The sequence below is a fragment of the Tympanuchus pallidicinctus genome, unplaced genomic scaffold, assembly GCF_026119805.1.
Source record: "Tympanuchus pallidicinctus isolate F22 unplaced genomic scaffold, pur_lepc_1.0 scaffold22, whole genome shotgun sequence".
NCBI classification, from domain to species: Eukaryota; Metazoa; Chordata; class Aves; order Galliformes; family Phasianidae; genus Tympanuchus; species Tympanuchus pallidicinctus.
The window spans coordinates 14,172,809-14,196,092 of NW_026294739.1; the positions used below are offsets into that span (position 1 = coordinate 14,172,809).

At 48.4% G+C, this 23,284-nt stretch overlaps 1 protein-coding gene across 4 annotated transcripts; it reads left to right on the top strand.

Moving 5' to 3' along the window:
* Nucleotides 1–1,001: 1,001 nt before the first annotated feature.
* On the top strand, nucleotides 1,002–23,074 carry PCYT1A (phosphate cytidylyltransferase 1A, choline). Of its 4 annotated transcripts, XM_052686929.1 has the most exons (10): nucleotides 1,002–1,138; nucleotides 1,246–1,379; nucleotides 10,994–11,136; nucleotides 13,373–13,472; nucleotides 15,536–15,652; nucleotides 17,316–17,467; nucleotides 18,213–18,291; nucleotides 19,026–19,168; nucleotides 19,829–20,017; nucleotides 20,585–23,074. In XM_052686929.1, exons 1-10 carry the CDS (start codon nucleotides 1,071–1,073, stop codon nucleotides 20,789–20,791), a joined length of 1,332 nt encoding a protein of 443 aa, XP_052542889.1. In that variant the 5' UTR covers nucleotides 1,002–1,070; the 3' UTR covers nucleotides 20,792–23,074. The 4 variants fall into 4 exon arrangements, with proteins under 4 accessions (XP_052542889.1, XP_052542893.1, XP_052542894.1 ...); XM_052686933.1 differs by lacking the exons at nucleotides 1,002–1,138; nucleotides 1,246–1,379 and adding an exon at nucleotides 4,787–4,858; XM_052686934.1 differs by lacking the exons at nucleotides 1,002–1,138; nucleotides 1,246–1,379 and adding an exon at nucleotides 6,591–6,714.
* The last annotated feature ends 210 nt before the right edge of the window (nucleotides 23,075–23,284 follow it).

The window sequence follows — 23,284 nt, forward strand, 5'->3', positions numbered from 1 at the left end:
AGAAGAAAGCAACGAGCAGCCAGCTGGGATGCCGCAAAGTGAGGGGAAAAACAAAACTTCCCAAATGAATGGGGAACGCAAACAACCATGAAAAGATACACGAAGAGAAATCTGCAGGCTTGCCGCGATGCCCCCACACGCTTTTTTAATGTGGGTCTGAAGCAGGCAGCAGCAGCCGGGCAGGGGCAGGAAATGGTTAACTTTGTTTGCAAATAAACAGAGCGGGCGTTCGCTGCCTCGCAGATACTTCTCGGAAATTAGGACGGGCCCGCGCGGGAGATTTGCATGCGCTGCGCGTGGCCCCGCGGCGAAGCGCAGAGCTCCAACCCACGCGGGCTGAGAGGAGAGGGGCACCGAGGGGCCCGGAGCCTGCAGGGCGGAGGGCAGCGGTGCTGAGGGTGCATGCCAAGAATGAGGGGGCTCAAATGGATCATCGCAGCGAGGGATGCTGCCGGAGCCAACCCACAGCGCCTGAGGCAGGAGTTTTAGAGAGAAGGAACGTGTCCCCGGCTGGGGGGGGACGCTCATTTTGGGGAACGGGGGTGGCTTCCTGCCCCAAGCCCCACCCCGCCGCGCTGGTGCGCAGTTTCCATTCCAGCCCAGGTGCTTTGTGAGCGCCGCTAGGCAAAGGAAACTTGATCGGAGAGATTAATGCACTGAGATGAAGGGCAGAGGAAGCAGGATGTCAGCTTCTCAGAAGGTGCTGCCGTAAGCTGTGCGCACCGTTCTGCCCTGGGACGGGGCCTGGCCTAGGCAGCACCGGGGCAGCGATAGGAAAATCGATCTGCAAAAACAACAGCTCGACGGGGCGTGGGTCCCTAAAGCCTACGTGTGGGTCAGGACGAGGATGCGCTCCCTGCGTGCGAGCGGGCGGGGCTGCAACGGGCAGAGCGCCGCCATCTCGCGCCATCAGCGGAGCGGCGGCCCCCTCTCGCTGCAACCGCGACCACGTGCGGCGCGCCGAGCGAAAACGGGGCGTGGCGTGGTGACGTCACAGGCTGCGTCACGCGGCGCGCCGTGCGAGGCGGAAGTAGCGGCGGTTGCCGGGTAACCGGTGGCGGGGCCGTGTCATGGGCGAGCTGGGCTCGGAGAGCGGCAATGGGAGCGCGTACTGCCTGCGGCCCGGCCTGCAGCGGCGGTGAGGCGGGCAGGAGGGCCCTGGGGGTCGGGCGGAGGGCCGGGACAGCTCTGTGCGTGTGCTGAGAGTGACCTTCCTGCGCCTCTTGTCGCTGGTCTCTTTGGCAGATTTAAGGCGTCCGCGGTGAAGGAATGCATCCGTGCCGTGCTGAAGGAGAAGCTGGCCGACGTGCAGTACGACCCTGAGGAAATCCCCCAGCTCACAAAGTCTTTATCGGAGATAATCAAAGATAGGCTGAAAGGTGAGGAGGTCTGCTGGGAAAGCCGGTTCTTTTCTGCCTGTGCTGTTCCCTTTGGAAGAGCGGGGAGGTGAGGGCAGGGCCCAGCAGTAGTGCTGAAGGGGGAGATGTTTGGGAGCTCAGTCAGCCCAGGCAGGGTGTGAGCGTGGCCTTACAGCACTAAGAGGAGGAGGAAGAGGTGGTTTGCAGGATCCCTTCCAGTGTTTCTGAGCATGAGAACCAACTTCAGGATCCAGCAGGTGTTTCTTGTAAGCGTTCCAGCACTGAGCGCTTGAGGTGGCACGGCACTTTTTTTTTTAATCCCTCTCTGCCTGGGGATGAGGCTGGTGCTCCATCTGCTGGACTGATTCTCCATAACGGTCTTAGCAGAAGCTGTGGGTTTGTGCTTCTCCCGGAGTTGTGTGTCTGCTTTAACAGCAGCAGCCCCGGTCCCAGCATGTGTTGATGTCAAGCTGATATGCACAGGGCTGGGCTTGAGCAATCTGGAAGCACGCCAGTGGTAGCCTGAAGCAGGACTGGCCCAGTGTGGCCGGTGTATCAGCTGACATCTCTGATAAGCATTGACGTGGTGGATGTTAACAGGCTCAGCATGCAATATTCAATCATTCTGCAGAAATAGTGTGCCAGAGTCTTCCCAGGATACTGCTGTATTGAAGACAAAGGCATTAAGATAAATATTTTATTTAAAATGTGTTTTTCTGGTTTGAATTCTGGAACATCATTGTGGCCTCACTTGATCTGGCCCTCAAAGGTATTTCTTTACTGTTGTGAAAGGATTTCTTTGCATATTTTTGCAGAGACACAGCATAGATCTGCCTGTGCTTTTAGAGGCCTTTTGTCCCAACTTGGAAGTAAAGGAAGCCCCTATGTGATAGAAAATCTCTAAAATAACTTGGCATCGGAACAGCTTTAAAATAAGCCAGTTTTCTTAAATTGGATTTTGCCCACCCGTGGCCTTGCTTACATTCTCTCCAGGTGTTCAGTTCTTGAAAGCTGCAGAACTAAAATGCCATGGATGTGTGCTTGGACAGACACCAAATGCTCCACTCTCCCTCCAAGGACAATAAGACTGTGGTACTCTGTACTGAGGAAAGTGAAGCTATGAGGCAATCTGTCCATTCTATCAACTGCACGTGTTTCTTTTTAAGTTGTACAGGACAGAGCTTTGTAATTAAAAATCTTTCTCTCTGTCCTATTTAGAGTTCATTTTAAATAAGTATGGCCTTTGAAGTTGCTCTCTTTTTTTGTTTTCTTTTCTTTTTTTTTTTTTTTTTTCAGAGGAGGGATTTGAGAGGTACAAAATGGTGGTGCAGGTTGTGATTGGAGAGCAGAGAGGAGAAGGAGTGAAGTAAGTTTGGGATTTTCTAACCGTATTTCTGTAATTTTCAGTTGTTTTTGTTCTGTGGGTTTTGTTTTTCCCTTCTCCTTTGGGGGCTGCTTCCAATTTTTCTAGATGCAAAGTATTTTCTCCTAAGCAGCAAGTGATGGCTTAGGCTGTGGCTGATTAAATTACTACAAGTCAGATGTCGAAGAGCATCTGTGAGGTGTGTTGCATAAAGGCATTTCACACTGTATTCACAATAAACTGAAGCATACATCCAGACTATTCTTAGGGCCCTGCTGATGCACAAGATCCATGGTAATTCACTTGTGTCTAAAGCCAAACAAGTATTTTTCAGAAGTTTAAATTTCTGTAGTCCCAGTGTAATGCTGTCATAGGAATCTAGCCTAGATCTCACTCCAGGTGCCTGCAACCTGATGAACAAATTCCTCATTCCTGCTGTAGTGGGGTGTAGCTTTCCATCGCCGCTGGGTAAGAAGACAAAAGGAAACAGCACACGTTGTTTCAGTGCCTTATGTGCAGGGTTTCTCTTTATTCTTGTGCCTAGTTTTCCAGCAGAAAATAAATGAAGCAAACAGCAATCCCATTGGCTGAGACTGGCTGGAGCAGGTAGGGAGCTGGGTGTTTGAAGGAAGGAAGAGACAGGATCAGTGACATGAGAGGAGGCAGCAGTGAGGTCTGGTCTGGAATATCCCATGACAATCTGGTCATTTGCCTTCAAGGTAAGACAGGAGTTATTAAAAAACAACAACAACAAAAAAAACCCTAGGATTTTCAGGGACCAGAGAGCATAGATATGAAAGGGCTAGAAGTGCTTAGCTCCTATTTTAGTAATGTGAAGGCTGCCAAGAAATGTGATAGCTCCCTATAAATAAATTGGTTGCATGCAACACAAGGGTGCCAGAGGTGAAGGAAAAGAACAAGCAAGCTAATTTAGCCACTGTTATGTTGACCTGAAGTCAAAAGGTTCTTAAGCACCAAAGCAATGAAGCTGCAAGTGCTGTTGCACAGTGGAGCAGGATTGATAGGTGATGAGTTTGAGGCTGCAGCATAAGCAACATACTGAGGCAGTTACAGCATATAACAGGAATCCAGCAATGGCAATCTAGGCTCAGGATTCAGCAGAATGCTTCCAGTTTCCCTTATCTTTAAAGGAAGCTCAATTTGGCTTTTCAATTAAAGTGCCTGTGATCACTTAGATCCTTACACCTGACATTGTAGTTAATGGCTTTCCTTTTTCTCCTTTGTCTAGCATGGCTGCACGATGTTTCTGGGATGCTGACACTGACAGCTATGCTCATGATGTTTTCATGAATGTAAGCATTGACTTCTATAATGGGAAGTATAAAGCTGTTGTTTCATGTAGCACAGATAAAAGCAGCCACTGGTTGGTGTTTTTTTTTTGTTTGGTTGATTTGTTTTTTGTTTTTTTGGAAGGAATCAAAACTACTGAAACAAAATGTGAAATCTGTGAAGCAGGGGTAATATCCAAAATGATAAAACTTGATCATACAGTGGTCTACAAAAGCCACTTAAGTTACACCATCTGACAAGTGGAGTAGAAAAAGCATGTGAGATATTTTCTGATCTGCTTTGCTGAACTGCTCTCCAGAAGTAAGGCTGCAGAGCAGGACTGAGGAGAAGTCAAGACTTTACCTTAAAACTTCCTGTACTGTCCTGCTACTGAGTGCTTCCCATGTTAAATCTGCTATGGAATGCTTCAAACTCTGCTGTAAGATTCTAGACAGCACTCAAAGATAGGGGGCTGCGAGGATTTCAGGGAGAATGTCCTCATTATAAGCTACTGAATACAGGGAGGAGCATGGATTGCTCTTTGGTGAGGACTTTCTCTTTTGGTGATTGTAATCAAGTGAGGTGCTTCTGGTTTTCAGACACATCACAACTGAGCTGAATAATAACTTTTTTTTTTTCTTTTTAAGTACTTAAAGTGCTAGGTTATGAATATTTTTAGTGCTCTGGTCTAAGTGTTCCCTCAGGTCAGCCTTTATGGTTGGGCTAACAAAGATTTTGCCTTTGCTAATATAGAGCCTTTCTCTGTTTTCTTCAGGACAGCCTCTTTTGTGTGGTAGCTGCATTTGGCTGCTTCTACTATTGAAGATAACTGCACAAAAAGACAGAGGTGGGGGAGAATACTTGGGGGCATTTTTGTTACCATAACATACACAAACACAGTGTGCTTCCTTTAATACTCGTAGAGCAATGCAGCTCTACAAAGCACATCCTACACGTGTTGAACTACAGCATCCCTCCTCCCTCGTTGATGTCAGTATAGCTTTGAGTGTGTCATTATGTCCTTTATGTAAACTGCTGTTTGTTTTTTATATAGCGTGCTGGTTTTGTCCTAAAAAGAGTAGTGCCAGGAGCTGTTGTTTTTAAGGCAGACACAACTTCTGTTTTAAGAGGGTTCCACTGCTTTTACTTTGTTAGCTTTCTGAGAATGAAGTATTTCCAAGAAATGTAACATAATAAATCTGTATATTTACTTTTTCTCTCCTGTGTGTTTACCTTGGCCTTTTCCACTGCTTGTCCTCTCTGCTCTACAAAATGTGCTAGCCTTGATTGTTCGTCTGTGCTGCTCAGATAAACATTTTCTGAGGATTCTCTGTAAATTAATCCATAAAGCTGACCTCTTATTCTGCCTATGTGGATTTGTTCTTGGGATTTCTTTAAGAATTGGGTTGATGATTCCAGCTACATGTCATGTGAAATGATATTAACTGATAGGGAGACAAGGTATTTAGGACACTGGGTCAGGCCAGCAGCCTGCACACCTCACAAAGTGTCAGAACTCTTCCAGCTGTAACTCCTGATTGGCTCAGTGCAATCAGGCAGCTGTGTCACACGGGATACTCATTGCTGGTTGCCCCTATACTGCAATGTTTTTTCAACCTTTGCCTTTCTGGAACTGTTTCAGGAAGTGCATGTTTGGATTCCAGCTTTGACAGGAGCAGGAAGGAAGGCTGCTGGAAATCAGAAAGAGTGCCCAGAAGTCAGAGGACCAGGCTGGTTCCTGGGAGAGTGGGTGCTGTCAGAAGGCATCTTAAATGCCCTTCAGGATGAGTTGCACAGTGCCAGTTCTCTGTCTGGGCTGACTGAGGAAAAGCAGAGCTGAAGAATTTCAGCTATATGTTGGGCTTTTTCAGGGCTGAAGTTGGGTGATATGAGTACCAAATTCCACCCTCAGCTATTGCTGGAGATCATGCTGTCAATGCAGCTCATAGCAATCAAATCAGAAATTATGATGCATCTTCCAGAATCGCTCTTCTGTCTGCAATCCTGGCTCTGTTTCTCCAATAGGTTTGTTTGAAAGCAGCTCCATTTGATTACACTGATGGAGGAGCAGGAGATGGTCAACAGTTGTGGTTGTCACCACTACTCAGTGTGGGCATGTGAAGCTGGGAGCGTGCAGTGAGACAATCTACCAGAGAAAAATCTACCAGCAGATCAGATATGCCCTGTGCCTCTCGACTTGGTCAAGTTACAAACCCTGGCGGTTGCTGTGTTTGGAAGTTTTTAACAGCTGCTTGACAAAGGTGTTACACAAAGGCACAGATGTGTGCCGATTCAGCTCCAGTGACCCCTCCTTGAAGAAGGGCTGAGCGATGCAGCAATGAATGTCTGGCCGAAGAGCCGTGCTCAGGGCCCGGCCACGTGCGTTTCCTCCGCTGTCCGGATAGCTCCGCACGTCTGGCGTTGCACAACTCCTTCCTCCGTTCATTCGCAGCACTCAGAAGGTCTGCGGCAGCAGCTGGGGCCGCGTTCCGCCCGGCGGGGTGCAAACCCCACAGCAATCCCTGCCCTCAGCGCGGAGCGGACGTTCCAGGCCGGAACGGAGATCGCGGGCGCGGTTTCCCGGGCCGCCCCGGTCCCTTCCTGCGCTCCGTCCCTTGCGCGGCTCCGCCCGGCGCCCCGTTGGCGTTGGCGGGAGCGGGGCGGGGCGGCGGCGGGAGCGGCGGCGGCTGCGGGCCGGGCCAGGTGCGTGCGGCCGGGCTGAGGGGGGCGGCGGGGAGGGGACGCGCCTGGGCGGTGCGGGCAGGGCTCGGGGTGGGGGATGTCCGTTGGGCGAGGGCTGGGACGGAACCGGCTGCGATGGTTCTGAAACGCTGTAGAAGAGCCGTGTGGCTCAGCTCGTAGCTGAGGATCCGCTTTGGGTGATGTGCAGCGCACCGGCGGGCTCTGCCAAAGCCGGGGTCGGAAGCGAAGTGGGGCGGAACGGCCTCGTGCTCCCGGCTGCTCTGCACCACCCCCAGCAGCCGTGTTCTGTGCCAGCCGCCCGGCCCTGGGTGACGGCGTACCTACAGGGCTGTGAGCTCGTACGGAGATCCTGGCGGCATCTTCCCCTGACTGCGGGGCTGCGCCCTGCCTGGGAACGAGGTGTGACAGCCCGCGTAGCAGAACTCCAAGCCTGGGTGCTGTTGTATCAGTGTGTGGTCGAGCTGGGATGGCTGTCAGTGTATTGCAAGATAGCTGTGTTGGCTTAACCAGAGGAGCTGCCCGTGTTTTAAGTGCTGGACCCCTAAGCTTTATATAGACTGGAGGGGTTCCACCTGCCCGCAGAGCAGCTGAGCTGGGGACAGTGACACGTGTCCCTGATTTTGTGCCCTCGGTGTGGGGAGCTGGGCAGGGCTGGCATAGAGATTGGGCAAGGCTGTTAAAGACAGGCTGGGGAGAGATCCTGATCTCTCCCAGTAATTATGGATGGGTTAACCCTCATCTTGTAAACAGGCTTTCATCAGTTTCTGGGGGTGTCCACAATGAGTCTGGTGGTGTTAACCTCTTCTTTTCTGCTTACAGCAGATCTCTGCAGAGATGCATGGCAGTGAGATAGATTGTAAGCTAGAGGTTCTTGTGTTTTGAGTCTGTTCTCCTTGCAGGGTAGTTCAGGCACTTTGCAGCCTGGCAGGATTATCTGAAGTGACAGGGCTTCTTCCTTTTCCCTGAGGCTCTCGCTTAGTGCCTTCAACGTGTCAGGGCAATTCTTCCCAGCAGACAGCTGGCAGAGTACAAAGTTTGGTAGTATTTGTCTGCGGATGAGTCAGCAGAAGAGAAATAGCTCGCTTCTGCAGAGCGGAGTGATCTTGTAGGCAGAGCAGCACATGACAGCTGCATCTGACTCTGAGTTCAGAGGGACGATAGGGGAGCGCCAAGGCAGGCAGTGCAGCGGGGACATGGCAGCACGGAGGGGCTCACGGTCCCAGCGTCAGCCTTGTGCCAGCTTAGACCTGTTGCTGAGCTGTTGCAGTCACCTCTCATTTTGTGTAGGTTTTATTTTGCTTTGTCCAGCTGCCCCGGTTGTGTTATGAAGTGGTAGAGAGGTTGTGATTTGCCCTATGGATCTGCCCTAACAGGGAGCTACTTAACTTTGCTCTTGGATAGCAGTTTCTCCCATTGAGCACAGCTCAGGCTTGCAGGATGGTGATTTCTCAGGCCTATAGAACAGTGTTGATGTTTTACAACAGGTCTTTTTCTTTAGGCTATGCCAGTTCTTTTATCTTGCAGTTTTTCAAAAGGAACCTTTGGAGCTATCTTTTTCCCTTCCCCATCTGCTGCAAATGTAATTAATTTTAGAACAGTCTGTGTTGCACATATTTGGGGAAGCAAAAATGTGTGCTCATGTGTTCAGCTCAGCTACAGATGCTGGCTTGCATTGTTAGAAAGTCATTGTTTAGGGGCTATTTCAGTCATTTGGATCAAAAGAAAAAAAGTTCTAAGATAAGCAGCTTTATCACGTTAAGGTGTAATTTGTTTTTCAAAACAGTTTGTTCTCAGCTTTTAATGAAGGTGCCTTTGATGCTGGGAGGAGCTCCTGGAAACGCGTTAGCCACGGGGTAGAGGTTTTAAAGCTCTGAAGAGTGGTAAAATTACTGTTTAATTTCTGCAGTCGTTTAAGTAATTAACAGAACTGCGTCACTCAGGAGGTGCCCAGCCAAGCTCCAGACACTGCAGAGGCTCCATCACAAAGTCTTGGTGTAGCACTGGCACAGAGAGCACTTGTGCACCATCTGCAAGGCTTCAGCCGCGGTGTGTCAGGTAGTCACATGTAAGACTTTTTACTGTGTGCACCGTGAGAAGTGGGAAAGGGAGTGGAATTAAAGGGGAGAGAGTGGTGAGATGCTGGCATTATTACCCAGAGAGCTGTGGGTGCCCCAGCTCTGCAGGTGTCCAAGGCCAGGTTGGATGGGGTCTGAGCAGGTGGGAGGGCAGCCAGCCCAAGGCTGGGGATGGGGATGAATGGGCTTTAAGCTCCCTTCCAACATAAGCCATGCGAATGTTTATGTGAACTAGACAATTTCTGGTAGGACTGTGATGATAAATATCTGATGCATAGTGTGTTTGCAAGATGGCAACTTGCAAAACTGAAGGAATACTTACTCCACACCCTGTGTTTTCATAGAGGTACAGTGGAAGCTACTGCATTTATGGCACAGATCTTGCCCCAGTTAAATGTTTGCTTAACTGTATGAAGACTTAGAGCTTAGGGCTGCAAACTGTTTAAGCCTGAGTTTGCATTTGCTCACTCCCATGTATTTACCTGTTGTTAGGGAATGAGGTTAATTGCTAGAATAGGGGAAATGCTGTAAACTCAACTGGCAGACGTTATGAGTGAGCACTGGATGGTTCATGCAGCTGTGAAATCGCCACACGCCCTTCCTCTGTTCCCTTTGGAAGATGATAAAGCTTTTCCAGCTGCTCTCCACAGGCACTTTTGTCTTCTCCCCAGTATTTTTTGGCTCCTCGCTCACCTAAAGATTCTCTTTTCCTAATTTAGTGCATTATGTTAGGTCTAATAGCAGTTTGGGGCACGTAGCCCCAAACCAGTTCAGCTGCATTTGACCCTAATGCTGTTCACAAGGCATCATCTTGGTGATGCCGGTGGGAAAATCTGTGCTCTTGCATGCTATTAAATAGCATTTAATTCCTTTGGGACATTCCTTAACTCAGAGTCATCTGCTCTTGGGTAAGTTCAGTCACTCAATCTGCTTCTTAACAGCTCTCTTTCACCAGGCCTGGCTTGCTTGCTGCTGGAGGGCAGAGTTTCACCCAGTGGCCAGCAGTGAGGACAGCCTCAGCTCATCCCAAGCAGGAGCACTTGGAGAGACCCAAGCACCAGCACAGAGGGTGCTCAGAGCGTCTCTGCCTGTTCTCTTACCTCTCATTGCCCCACCTAGCATGTTCCAGGTGGGTGGGGAGAAGCTTTGAATTCCACACAGCCCTAGTGATTAGGGTGTAAAGGCATGCACATAGGCATCATTCCTGGGTGGAGGGTTCATGCTGCTCTCAGGGAAAGCAGATTCAAAGTGCTGTTTGCTGCAGTGGGAGCTGCACCCTTGGAGCGAGCAAAAGAGGTAATACTTAGTTGCTGCACTTTACTAATAAACTGTGCAAATGCAGCAGCTGTGTCTAAACTCCTGCAGCAGCTGAAAAGGAAATGGTTGCTGTCATGCATTTTTACAAACCCATAGCTTTACTTCAGCTGTTCTTAATGCTCCAGGGCCCTTTTGGGAAGGCTGCAGTGTACGATGACCCAGTGCAAAAGCCAGGGTAGCTAACTTGCAGATAGCTGTTACATTTTCCATCCCAAAGAGGTTGTCTTTCTGTCCATTGGTTGTATCTGCTGCTGGTTGCATCCTGGTACACAGAGTTCCAGGAGTAAGTGTGCCTTAATGTGACAGGCAGCTGCTTCGCACCAGCTGAGTCACCACTGCAGAAGGAGAGAAGGGGAAGTGAGTTGGTGGTGAGGGGAGCTGCAACTTGGTCTTAGACGAACACAAAGCAGACAGCAAGTCATATCTGACGTATAGCCAAAGGTTGCACCCCTTCTCTCCTCCCCCTCTCCCTTGTCCTTCCGCTTAATGTTTGCATCCAGTATCATCAAAATGAGAGCTGGGGGAGGACTGAGTGTGCCTTGGACATGCCTGAATTGTTAGGTTGCCTTTCAGAGGCTAAAATAGCACAATTGGTCTGTACTAATGATTTATAACTTGCACTGCAACTCTTGTGTGAGTTTCTCTCGAGGCAGCTGACTGCTGTGTGCTTCTCTCTGCGGAACAGAGTTGCATTAAGTGATTCAGTATTCCCACCAGGCACTGTTTGTCAAGCCTTGGCAGTTGGTGCCAAATAGAACTGGCTAAGCCCCTTGTTAGGTGGCTGTGTCTTTGCACTGACCTTCTGTACGCTCTGCCTGCTGTTGACTGATTTTTTGCTTTGGAAGAGCTGAAAAATATATATATTTCTTTATCTGCCCCTGTTGCAGCTTCTACTGGACGTGTGCTTGGCAAGATGGAGCCGCCGACCTCCTCCAGGCTGAATTCCCGAAAGAGAAGAAAAGATGGATCTGGCCCCAACGGGGCAACAGAGCTGGATGGAATCCCTGCAAAAATGTCCCGGCGCTCATTCGTAAGTAAGCAGAGATGGGAGCTGGAAGTGCTGGGGAGGCTGGGTGCTGGAAGCAGAACAACAGGAAGACAAATGTGATGGGGTTTCTGTGGACTCAGAAAACAAAGGGGAGGAAAGAAGCAAATGACAGGAGCTACCTTGCAAAGCCAGTTTGAAATCTTCCTTTGCTCGTACTAATGACACACAGCATGGACTTAAATTAGATCTGAAGCAAGTGTCGCTAAGCTGCTTTTGCGGTCTGTCCGGCTTGTTTGTACTCAGTTAATCTGTTCCCAAGCAGACACGCAGATAGGTATCCACGTGCTGCAGGTGGAAGCATTCACTCGGTGTAGGTGGGTTTTGTCACAGATCCACAAGGGAGAAATAACTCCAGAAAAACAGAGAAGCAGCACCCGTGTCCAGCAGAAAGCAGTCCATAGGTAGGGCACCTGTAGCAGTCCAGCAGTCAAGTAGGGCACCTGTGGGTGGGCTTAGAGTTTGATACCTGCAGAGGCAGCCTATCTGAAACTGGAAAGAAAACTCTTTATTTTCCTAGTGCAACAGGAGACTCTTCCATAGGGGTCTGTCCCAGCTAATGTCAGTATGAAGAGCTGACTTAATGTTGTCCCAATTGTGATATTGTGATGATGAGCTTTGTACAGCTCTTCTCTGCTCCTCTTCCAGAGCTCTCCTTTGTATCGTGTGCTCTGGTTGTTCTTTCTGTATCTCACTGAGAAGCAGCTTCCATCCTGCCGCATCATTCTGGGGTCATAGTCCTTGGGGAAATACAGTGATGTCTTACAGCTCCTCTCTTTGATAACAATGTTTTGCTATTCAGTGAGCACTTCAGTCCTGTCCTGGAACATCTGACAGATTATGAGTGTTGGGAATGGAGGCTTGAGCTATTGCATAACTCTCATCAAAGTGCATCCTGTTTCTCTTAAAGACCCCCACATCTTTTGGTGGGGAAAGAGAAGTGTATGGCTTATTCCATGGGATCATTTGCACTTCAGTTTGGTGTCCTGTGTTAGAAATAAAATGTCTGTATATGAATCATGCAAAACAAGTAATGTCTAGACTGCTGCACTGTGCACATCAAGTTGTGTCCTGACCCTTGTAGGTGCTGTGGAGGAAGGGCAAGGTTGGCAGGAGCTTCTGAGAGTGTTTCTCTGGGATCCTCTGATAATTTTGGTAGTTTTTTTTGTCCTAGGTTCATTCCTAGGTTCATATTGCACTACTGATGACCAAAGTGCAGCGTCTGGTTTTATTCACAAGCCCCAGATAAAGTGGCAGTGAGGAAAGGAGAGGCACAGGCCTTACCAAGCAGTAAGGATCCACCAGAGGAGGTGGTATTTGAAACGTGGGGACCTCAGTAAATGCTGATGTTAATGGAGATTTCAGCAGCATCAATTTGCTTGAATGTTATGGTCAGCAGTTGCTTTCCCACACGCTTCGTTTGGAGCACTGTAACAACTTTAACATTAACAGTCACAGCAGTGGTCTCTCTGGTTGCAGTGGTGCTGGGCACTGTGGCAGGATATCACAATGGATAGGAAGCCAGAGAGGAAATTGCTGATTAGCTTTTTGCCACTTGAAGTATTATTGTACTGACCTGCAAGCTTGTTTACCAGTCTTCTGGCTCAGGAAAGAGAAAACCCATTGCTGCCTCACACCTTCCTGCTAGGAGGAAGTTGAGTTGTTTGTTCCATTATAGGAAAATCAGATCTTTTGTTGCCATTCAGAAGCCAGAAACGATACTCAGACTTCAGCTGAGGTCAAGCTAGTGGATTAGAGAGGTTTTCCTGCGGCATTAAGATATATTCTGCTGCAGATCGAGGTCACTCTTGTTACTTATGGCTCAGAAATGAACAATGGTACACAGATTCCTTAGGGATTTGTTCTGCTCTCTGTATTGCTCTTCTGCTCTTTTATATACTCAAATTGAGGAGCTGTTACCGTTTGTATATCACAGCACAAGCTCTCAAACACACAAGCACAGCTAAGTGCTTGTCTGGATGAGCAGAGCTGTGAGAGTGAGCTTTGTTGAAGTTCCCTTTTCCCCTGCCCTCAAATTGAGGCTAATCACCCTGCGGGGCTGTTTGGAGATTTAGCACTAATTTGTCTTTCAGTGCATGTGCTCAAGTCGTGCGGAGACACAGTGAGTCACTCGGTGACTCGGACACTGCAGTGGCATTGCTGCTGCTACGCTGTGCATTCACCTCTGCGTTCTCACCACTGACCTTCTCTGTCTGTGTAGGGACTGAGGGAGCCAGCTCCATTTTCAGATGAAGTGGAGATCGATTACAGCAAGCCGTACGTCAGAGTGACGTATGAAGAAGCGATGAGAGGGACCCCTTGTAAGTAAGAACCAGGCTTTAAGGGGAATGTATGAATGTTGAACGTGGGATGGGGGGTGTGATTGCAGCCAAAGGCTTTGTTAATGCTTGTTGATTAAATAACTGTTCCTGTGTGTAATTGGGCCTGTCAGTCCGAATTGGAGCCTCTGTGTGAGGAGCTGTACGTTCACTAATAAGACTGTTTGAAATAAATATTGATGTTTTAGATGTTCCTTGTGCCTCTGACAGCTAAAGCTTACTGTCAGACTTGAACGTTTTGATACGACTTAGCCTGAAGCTACTTAGACACTTTACAAGTCATCTCTTCTGAAATGGACACACAAAACCAACATACGCCTTCGTCCAGAATGTCCCATTCTAGTCTGCAGTGTCATTAAACAAAGCAGGCCAGCCCCACAGCAGGGCTGTGTCGTTTTATTCACTAAAACAAACTGGGAGAAACTGTTCTCTTTGCAAGTCCCAAGGGGAAGCAGAGACAGGACTGTCTCTTCATGGGGGATGGTTTCCCTCTCTTGTCAAACAGAGTGTGCAGACAGTGCTCTCTTAATTGGCTTCTCTATTACAGAGACTCTAAGATAATAAAAATGCTGCACTTCTAATTATCAGCCTGATGCTGAAAGAAAAGCCAGCTTAGACTGAGATCTGACACCAATTTCCTGCAGTTTTTGTAAATGCAAGTGCTTTGCACACTCCATGTTGGTTTCCCAGCTGAAAGTCTCTGTAACCTACTTCTGTAACCTCTGACACCTAAGAAGATGACTATGACTATTGATGACTATTCTGCCTGCTGTGGCTAAAATACAGTGTGTGCTTCTTGTTGCTGTTTCTGCCTGTTCTCAGAGGCTGCAGCTATTGTAGATATAGAGGAAAAGCAGCCGATGTCCCAGCCAATTTCCAGAACATAATTAAACTTTAACAAAGCTATGTCAGAGTCAGCCCTCTTCTGGCATACAGAAAGCTCTTGCAGTTTTAGATCTCCAAATCCTTGACCCTCCAGAGCCTCCCCCACCTTCAGACAGAGGCAGATCTGCTGACAAATGACTGCAAGAGGCTGTCCTCAAACTGACTCCTTTGCTTGGCTTGAGACTGCTATCCCTCCATTTACATCAAGCCTTTCTCTTGCTGCATCCCATGCTCTAGGCACAGACAGGGCCCTTCCTAGACCCACGAGGTTTCAGCTCTTCTGCTGAGTCTTCCTTCTGCCCTTTCCTTGCTGTGGCTTTGTCATGCTTTTGTTCACACCAGTCTGAGTCTGTGTGATTTGAGCCAGAGAGCAGCAGGCCATTTCCAAGTGTCAGATACCAAGAATGGGTACATTTCTGTTAGCAGCAACAAGAGCTGGTGTCCCGTGTGGTCTCAAGGCACCAGAAGTTGGGAGTCTCCTGCCTGTTGTGTGGCAGTTACTGGTCTCAGCTCTATCTCAACTTACCTTTGTGCTGACCTCAGAAAGGAGGTGCAGTTTATTCTGAGAGAGATGGCCTGGTGGTCTTTTTTTCTTCCTTATTAACCTATGGATTAAGTTGATAGTGCCAGCAGCTCAGCAGGATTGTATCTGTTTTCCTTTGGGTAGTCCAAGCGTATTTTCAGATACAGCTGTGCACTCTGTGGGATGGGGGGGAGCTGATGATGCTGGTGGGGAATCAGGACAATCTGGTCCCTTAACAAGACGTTGTAGCTGTGGCAGGGGGCTGCAGGGAGAAGGATGTAGAAAATGTCTTCAGATGCTGTCCTGGCTGGCAAGGGAAATCAGGTGCCTGGAAAACATTTTGGCCCTTTGGTAGCTCCTTGCTGTGCAAGAAGTTAGTGTTACATTTAGATTTCCATAGGAGGCAGATGTTCATGGTTTGCTTTCCCTTGATCTTCCTCCACCTTGTTTCAGTGGGTATGTGGTAGGTTTTTAGTCTGTCTTTGAACATGGATAAACTTCAGCTCTGTTGGGTTTTTTTTGGCCAGTTTTCTGCAACTGTCTGTGAGTTTCAGAATGTCACACAGGCATGAGCAGCAGCTGCTTCTGCAGGAAGGCACCCTCATCAATGTCTGTTCTGTCTGTTTTTTTGGCACAGTGGATCGCCCTGTCAGAGTTTATGCTGATGGAATATTTGACTTGTTTCACTCTGGACATGCCCGGGCCTTGATGCAAGCGAAGAACCTCTTCCCAAACACATACCTCATTGTGGGAGGTAAGGAGTGATCTTGTTGACTTTGTAGGAACACTGTTAACCTCTGCTGTTGTGCGCACAGACAGCACAATGGGTTTTTTGTCTTTATGACCTTAGTGGCTGTCATTGCAGCCAGTTGTCTTAAATCTCTCCCTGTTGTTGAAGTCTTACTGCACTATTGACAGCCAGGTATGCCTACAGAAAGGAATCCTGTACCAAAAGGAAAAGGTTCCTCATCAGCCTATTCTAATCTGGCTCCTCTAGTTTGAGATGGACTCTTGACTGCCTGAGGAGATGTAGCCAGGTGTATCAGCCTTTAAGAACAGGACAATAAAGAAGAAACCCTTTCTTCCGGCTGCTGCAATCGCTGCCATCTGTCCATGCAATGCCTCTGTACCTTCACCCACCTTTCTGACGTGTGCTACTACAGACACATCAGTCTGTGCACGCTGTCTGTCAGGGTGTGACCTCTGGTCAGACTGCATAATGATGTTAAGGCAGCAGGAGCTGGGAGTACTTGTAACTAGTTTTCTCAACTATCATCAAGTTCTTGAAGCAAAATGAAATTCTAATCTTATGATAGAGCATCCATAACGTCTTCATGTGATTTGTTTCCCTGTCACAGATTCACTTGCTGCTGAGAGCTTTTTGCAGTGGTACTTCTGAATGTTTTATGTGTGCTCAAGTGGTGTCTGGAAAGGGAAAGGAGGGGGGAGGGTGTTATGGTTAATGAAACTTCAAAATGCTCTGAGCTTAAAAATCTTGCAGGCAGAAGGACAAGCTGGATACTTAAATGTTGTACATCATCCAGGAAAATAACTTCAGGGAACACTGTTAACATGTTAGTGCAGCAAGGCTTGTAATCATGCTCTCTGCCTCCGGGTGACTGGTAAAGGGGGAGGACAATGAACTGCTCCCCTCACACCAGGAACTGACAGAGACAAGAGAGCACAGCCTGAGTGAGTGTTAGCTCCAAGCTGGGAGCAGTCTCACCCGCTCTTTATCATCTGTTTGTCTGGAATATAAATACATCCCATAGCCTAAGACTGGTAATGCCTTGTTTACTTCTGAGTCTGATAATCATGTAAAGCTGTTTCCTTTTCAGTGCCTTACGTGCAGATGATGAAGAGTTGTTCATTGAGTTTTCCACAGAACTTAATTAAATGAACTTAATTTTCTGTGAACTCTCTTTCATTCGTTTCCCAAGTGCCAGCTTGTAGTATGCTGTTCATGAAATCAGAAACATAGGGATTTTGTTGTTGTTGTTTTTCCATGGACTCCAGTTTCCAGACCTGGGCCATCCATAGGTTAATAAGGAGGTTTCTGCCAGGTTGTGCCATTTCATACAGGAAAGTTGCCTTCTGTATTGGCTGGTCTTGTTGGTTTAGTGTTGGAGCCTCTAGACCTTGAGAGTTTAGGGTGTAGGTCCCCAGCTTGTGCAGAAACCCCCAAAGAAATGGCCAGTTCTCTCTGTCCAGCCTGCCCAACGTTGCCCAGGGGTTTAGTGTTCTGTCACCTCTGCCTATTCCTAGTGCTCCACGGCTAGAAGAGTTAGATTTGAAGTGCCACCCTCTAACGTCATGTGGCATTGCCTGACTTAGCAGAGGTATACGCGGGATCCTTTTGCTGTGAAGTCCTGGGGTAAGTAGCTCAGCCTCACTCTTCTCTGTGCCTCTTTCTTCAGTCTGCAGTGATGAGCTAACCCATAACTTCAAGGGCTTCACGGTGATGAACGAAAACGAGCGGTATGACGCCGTGCAGCACTGCCGCTACGTAGATGAAGTGGTGAGAAACGCACCGTGGACGCTCACCCCTGAGTTCCTGGCAGAGCACAGGGTAATACATGGCATCTAACCTGCTTTGAGTTTTCATCAGGTGCTATTTAGGGCAAGAATTCATCCATGGAGGTGACCTCTGCCTGAGCAACCCGTTTGTCCTGAAGATCCTTAAATATAGAAGGAGTCGGGTTATGGGAGCTATGTGGGGCATCTTGCCTGGAAGCATGTGCTGAGCTGGCAGATAGTGACACGGTAAAGGAGTCTGAGAGGCAGAAGAGAGTTCCAGGAGAAGTTGAAACAGGCCATAGGGAGAGCATAACGTAGGGTGGGAATGATTTCTGCAGGTTGTCTGGTCCACATGCTCTCAGCAGGATCACATTAGATCTACATCAGCTTCCCTGCAGCAGGAAACCAGGAAAGCTGCATTGTCCTATCAGTAGTTAAGATAAAGTGAAAGGAATCTCTGACATCTGTTGAACTGCTTTGGGAAGTGAGGAGGAGTCTGGGGAGTACGCTCAATTTCCCTTGTGGAAATTAAAAAGCTATTTATGGATCTTAAAGCAGCTGTGTCTTTAGTCACAGCCCTTCTTCTTTGCTGTGTGCTAATGGGTTTTGGTAGGCAATTGCTAGTGATAACGTGGGACTACTCTGCCTTGGGTTTTTGAGAGAAAACTGTCTTGCTGTTCTCTGTCACGCCCCTGAGTGGAGGTATTGAGCAAAAAGTTACCTTCCTTCAACAGAAAGCAGGAGTCTCCATGCTCAAAGTAAAATGCTGACTCTTATATTGCTTTTTTGATTTTCAGATCGACTTTGTTGCACATGATGATATCCCCTATTCTTCTGCTGGCAGTGATGATGTTTATAAGCATATAAAAGAAGCAGGTGAGTCTGAGTCGGGATTTTTTTGCAGTGGGATTCCTGTTGAAGATCTGTTGAGTTTCTCCTGTCTGGCAGGGTCACAGTGGGGAAGTGATTGTGGCCTCTGGGAACAAAGTCCATCTAGGAGGCTCTGAGGGCAGAAAGAAAAATGTTGGTTTTGGGTATTAGTTCACAAGGCCAAGACTGCTCCATATCCCAGATTAATTCTTATTATGAAGCTGAAGTCTTGTTATTGTGATTAACAATCTCCTTTTGGAAGAAGAAAATGACTTGGCTTACAGATTCTCACCAGTGGAGAACCTTACAGTGTTCACAGAGTGGACCCTCTAGCTGATTGCTGTAAAACTCAGTGGGGGTGCAGCTGACATTAAGCTGTCAAAAGTGAGCCATCAGAGCTTACAGTTCTACCTATGAATTTGCAGTACTCCCTATTCTGTCCTTGTCACCAGACACTTCCAAAAGCAGTTGACTGTACTCCGTAGTTTTCAAACCTGCTGAGGTGAAGAACTGGAGCTTTTTAATTAAAAGATGTATTTCAGTAAGAAATATTTTCTGCATGCTGGAGTCTTAGATATTCCTCATGGTCTAAGAGAGGAGTGTGGTATTGTACAAGGGCAAAGACGTGGCGGTGTGAGGACAGGTAGCAAGTGTGCTCATGGCAGAGGAGGTGGTTTACTAATAGAGGTGGCGGTGTGTGTCTTGCTGCAGTTGTCCTGAGTCCTGTTCTCCACCTTCAGGCATGTTTGCACCAACGCAGAGGACTGAGGGGATCTCAACATCAGATATCATCACCCGGATCGTGCGGGACTACGATGTTTATGCCAGGCGGAACCTGCAGCGGGGCTACACAGCTAAAGAGCTCAACGTCAGCTTCATAAACGTGAGTAGAAGCGTGTTTCACCGTAAGTTCTTGCTCAGAAAAGTTGTGGGTGCCACCTGGAGCTGCAGGAGTAACAGTGCTTCGTCAGGGAGGAAGGGCACGCTCTGTTCCTGTACTGAGTGGCTCATAGCACAGAGGTAAAATACACCACAGGAGGCTTTTCTGATGTTGGAAATAAAGTAATAAACATTTCTCTTATCGCTCTGACACTGTGCTTTTTTAAATACAATTAAGTCAAAATAAAACAGGAGAGGTAACGGCTGCTTGGCCTTAATTTGGCATGTAATTCTGCCTCTGTTTAAGAACACCCAGTAAAAAGTATTGGCGTGTCATGATACACAAGAAGACCTCCAGCAGGTCACTCAAATCTAATCAGTATATTTTATAAATATTTGCTTCTTCCTTGCAGTGTGCTTAACTAGTCCTTATCTCTGGGTTTAGTCACGCTTTGTGAGCTGTGCCAGTGGCTGCCACAAAGCATCTCACAGCCCCACTGCGTGTCTGCCTTCTAGTCTAGGAAAGAAGCATCGCTGAAGTGAAGAAGTGTCAAAACTCATGGAGATGCTGAGTCTTAAGCAACAGTTAGGTGTAATAGCAGAACAGAGGTGGTCGCCACTCAGATCTGGTGAGCTGTATTCTGACCCACTGCTTACTCAACAGGAGAAGAAATATCACCTGCAGGAGCGTGTGGATAAGGTGAAAAAAAGGGTGAAGGATGTAGAGGAGAAGTCAAAAGAATTTGTCCAGAAAGTGGAGGAGAAGAGTATTGATCTCATTCAGAAGTGGGAAGAGAAGTCTCGAGAGTTCATTGGCAATTTCCTGGAAATGTTTGGCCCAGAAGGCGCATTGGTAAGGAGCTGCTCTGGGAAAAGAAGGAAGGAGCTTTGGGAGGGCTGGGCAGTCAGTATGGGGCCCCTGGAGCCCACCCTCTGCAGAACAAGGCCTCTGGTTTGTTGCAGTGTTGGCTGTGTTGCCACTCTCCAGACAAGCTGTCCCAGGCTTGGGCGGCATTTTGTCCCGAGATCCCTCACCACTGCCAGCTGAACAAAGCCAGTAGCCATATGAAAAGTCTCTATTTCCCAAAAGCTGGTTTGTGAACCTTGGCTTGCATCCTGCAGGCTAGAGAGCATCCAAGAGATTGACAGTCACTTTGTCACTGGGATGAGATGGGTCTGAAGCGATGGGTTTTTGCCAGGCTGTGGTGCTGGCTGGATGTCACACACGCTTCATTCTGGAGATGCTTGGAAACGGTGAAACTGGATGCAGTATCCATAGGCTAGATCTAAGATTGGGTTCCTTCTGTTCTTATATTGCATGAAGCACTGAAGAGACTCAGCAGCACCATATGCTGCACAAGCTGTTAGTACTATCCATTTCCATCTCTGAGCCATGCTGCCTTTCTGCTTCCATCACCAGAAACACATGCTGAAGGAGGGCAAGGGCCGGATGCTGCAGGCCATCAGCCCGAAGCAGAGTCCCAGCAGCAGCCCCACGCATGACCGCTCCCCGTCTCCCTCCTTCCGCTGGCCCTTTTCAACCAAGACTCCCCCTTCCTCGCCAGCCAACCGCTCCAGGAACGAGTCTGCAGTCACCTACGACATCAGTGAAGATGAAGAGGATTAAACTGCCAGCCAGGATTTGCTGCGAACTGCTGATCGCTGAATCCTAAGTCCAGACCCGCTGGGGGGGGGAACTCTAAATGAACAAGAGAGCCATAGGAACAGGGCTGATGGTGAGCGTAGGGCCTTGAAGGCACCCACTGCTCTTAGCAAGGGCTGCTGCCTGGAAGCACATTCAAACCTCCTTTCTCCCCAAATTCCCTTTTTATTGTTTACGTTCTGGTGTTTTCCAGGGGAAAGATGGTTTTTATATTTTAAGAAACTAGTCTTTTAAAACACGAAGGATAGCACCGAAGCGTGGCTCTTCTTTTTGGTTTCTTTTCTCCTCTTAAATTCTCCAGGTGAGATGGAGAGTGGTAAGACCAATCTGTCCCTTTTTTTCCTCCAGCTCTTCAATCTTATATCTCCCACCCCCAGGCATTATCCATGCCACTGCCAAATGAAAGATCCCTCAGTTCCTCAACCAGCAGCACCTCAACAGCACACAGGAAGCAGCCTTGCATAGAGGCTGCTAGGAAGTAGGGACCTTTCTGCTGCACCGGTGCTGATAGGAACCCATCTGGCAGACTCTGTAGTGCTCTCACACCTCTTAGCTGAGCTTGCCAGCGTGTCACAGCAAGGGTGTGCTGGGATGGGGCAGCTGGCTTAGAGTGCATGAGCTACACCCTGGAAGAAGTTGCAGCTCCACAGCTGCACACCCTGTAAGCGTGCAGTATTTGCAGCTCCAAAACTGCACAGAGGGCTGCAGGGGAAAGGCCTTTCCAGCCAGTCTTAACAGGACTGCTGAATCTTTTGATTTAAACATTGAGCCTTCGGTTGCTGTTGGAGAGAAGAGAGTGAATCTTTGCTTCAGGGCACTTGCTGTCTGTGCATTTCCTACGGTGTGAGAGAGCCCAGGTAGGAAATGAATGTATGTATGCCTTTGGGAAGCTCCTTGTCTCAGTCTCTGCTGTGTCATGAGTTTTACTGTCTGTCCAAACAGCACTTCAACACTGTGCTCTGTGCGTGTTTGTGTTTCAGTTGCTGGTTCTAGGGGCTGGAGCAGTCCTTAACCCTGGTGCCATGAAGTTGCTGCTGTAAGGATACAACATGACCTTGTACAGCCAACTCGCTGTCCGTGTGGGTGTGTGCAGCTGGAAGGGCACATTTCACCCCAGCAGAGGGCCACAGTCCTATGTGACAGTTCCCTGCCTTGCACAAATTTGTGCCCATTTAGTCTGCTTCTCGAGGCAGGCCAGAGAGCCTCCGAGCACTGCAGCTTTTTGAGATTTTAAACGTGTAATCTGCTCATTTGAAATCGTGGCCCTAGTCTTGCCTGCTGTTGTGTTTGTGTAGTGAGCATTGAGCTGCATGGCCTCCAGCTCTGCGTGCCCATGCGCTGAGCCCCTCCTGCACTCTGTCCTGGTAGCCAGTGCTGGAGGGAGTGGGCTGCTGCCTCCCACTTGTTTATCCATTCAGGTTTGCCTGTGACATCCAAAGTCTCTGGGTGAAGCTGCTGGGCTCCTTGCAGTGCTGGAAGCAATACTGCAGGGCTCTTACAAGCAGGACATGGGGTTTAGGGAGCAGCAGTTGCAAGGAGACGAATCCAAATGCTGCTGCAAGCTCTGGGCTGAGCAGTGCTGCCAGGGATGCTCCAGGGAAGGCGCGAGCTGCTGCTCATCAGCTTTTGCCTTGCTGATCTGTCACTGCCCTGAGGGCTGGATGGGAACTTGTAGGAAACAAATGGTTTTTGCTCCGTGCTTCTGTTGAGGCTAGAGCCTGTGTGAGAGTATTTGGGGGATTCCTGATCTGCCACTCAGTCCTCCAGCAGGGATGTGCACAGCTCTGGGAGCATGGCTGGCTGCTGTAGATTTTGAGCTGTACAGAGTGAGTACAGTCACTTGGTACAAGCCAGTTTTTACTCCCCTGGTTTATGAGTGATAAAGCACTTCATTTATATCACCCGTGTTCTTTCCTCCCCGCCTTTCCCACCTCCACTGGTTTGCCCTTCCCTCACTCTGGATGTTACTTTGCTTTCTCCAGCCAGGCCATGCTGTGTCAGAACCTCACTACTGTTCTAAACACGAGTTAAGCAGCAGCATTCTGTACTTTGGGATAACAATGGTGTTTCAGATGGTGGCTTGTCTCGTGAAGACCCTGCATATTCCTTGCTGTCTGCACAACCTGGGGTGCTTGGTAAGAAGACAGACATGATTTTACACGTAGCTTGGAATAACAGAACTGTTTCTCATAACCAATAATCCCTGCTTCCTCCTTGCACTTAAATTAAAACGGCCACTTGAATTGTGCACTAGTATTTTATTTATTGGCTTTTTAGTTTTGTTTGTCTCCTCTTGAATTGCTGCCTCCACCCCCAGTTCTGTCTTATAAATATGGCAGAGCTTGGTCTTCGGGCAAAAGACGTGAGCAGAGTTCTCCAGGAACATCTTGTCTCTCTCAGATGTGTGGTGCTGCTGCTTCGGGGCTGTCCTGCATATAACCCTCAGCCATCCCACCC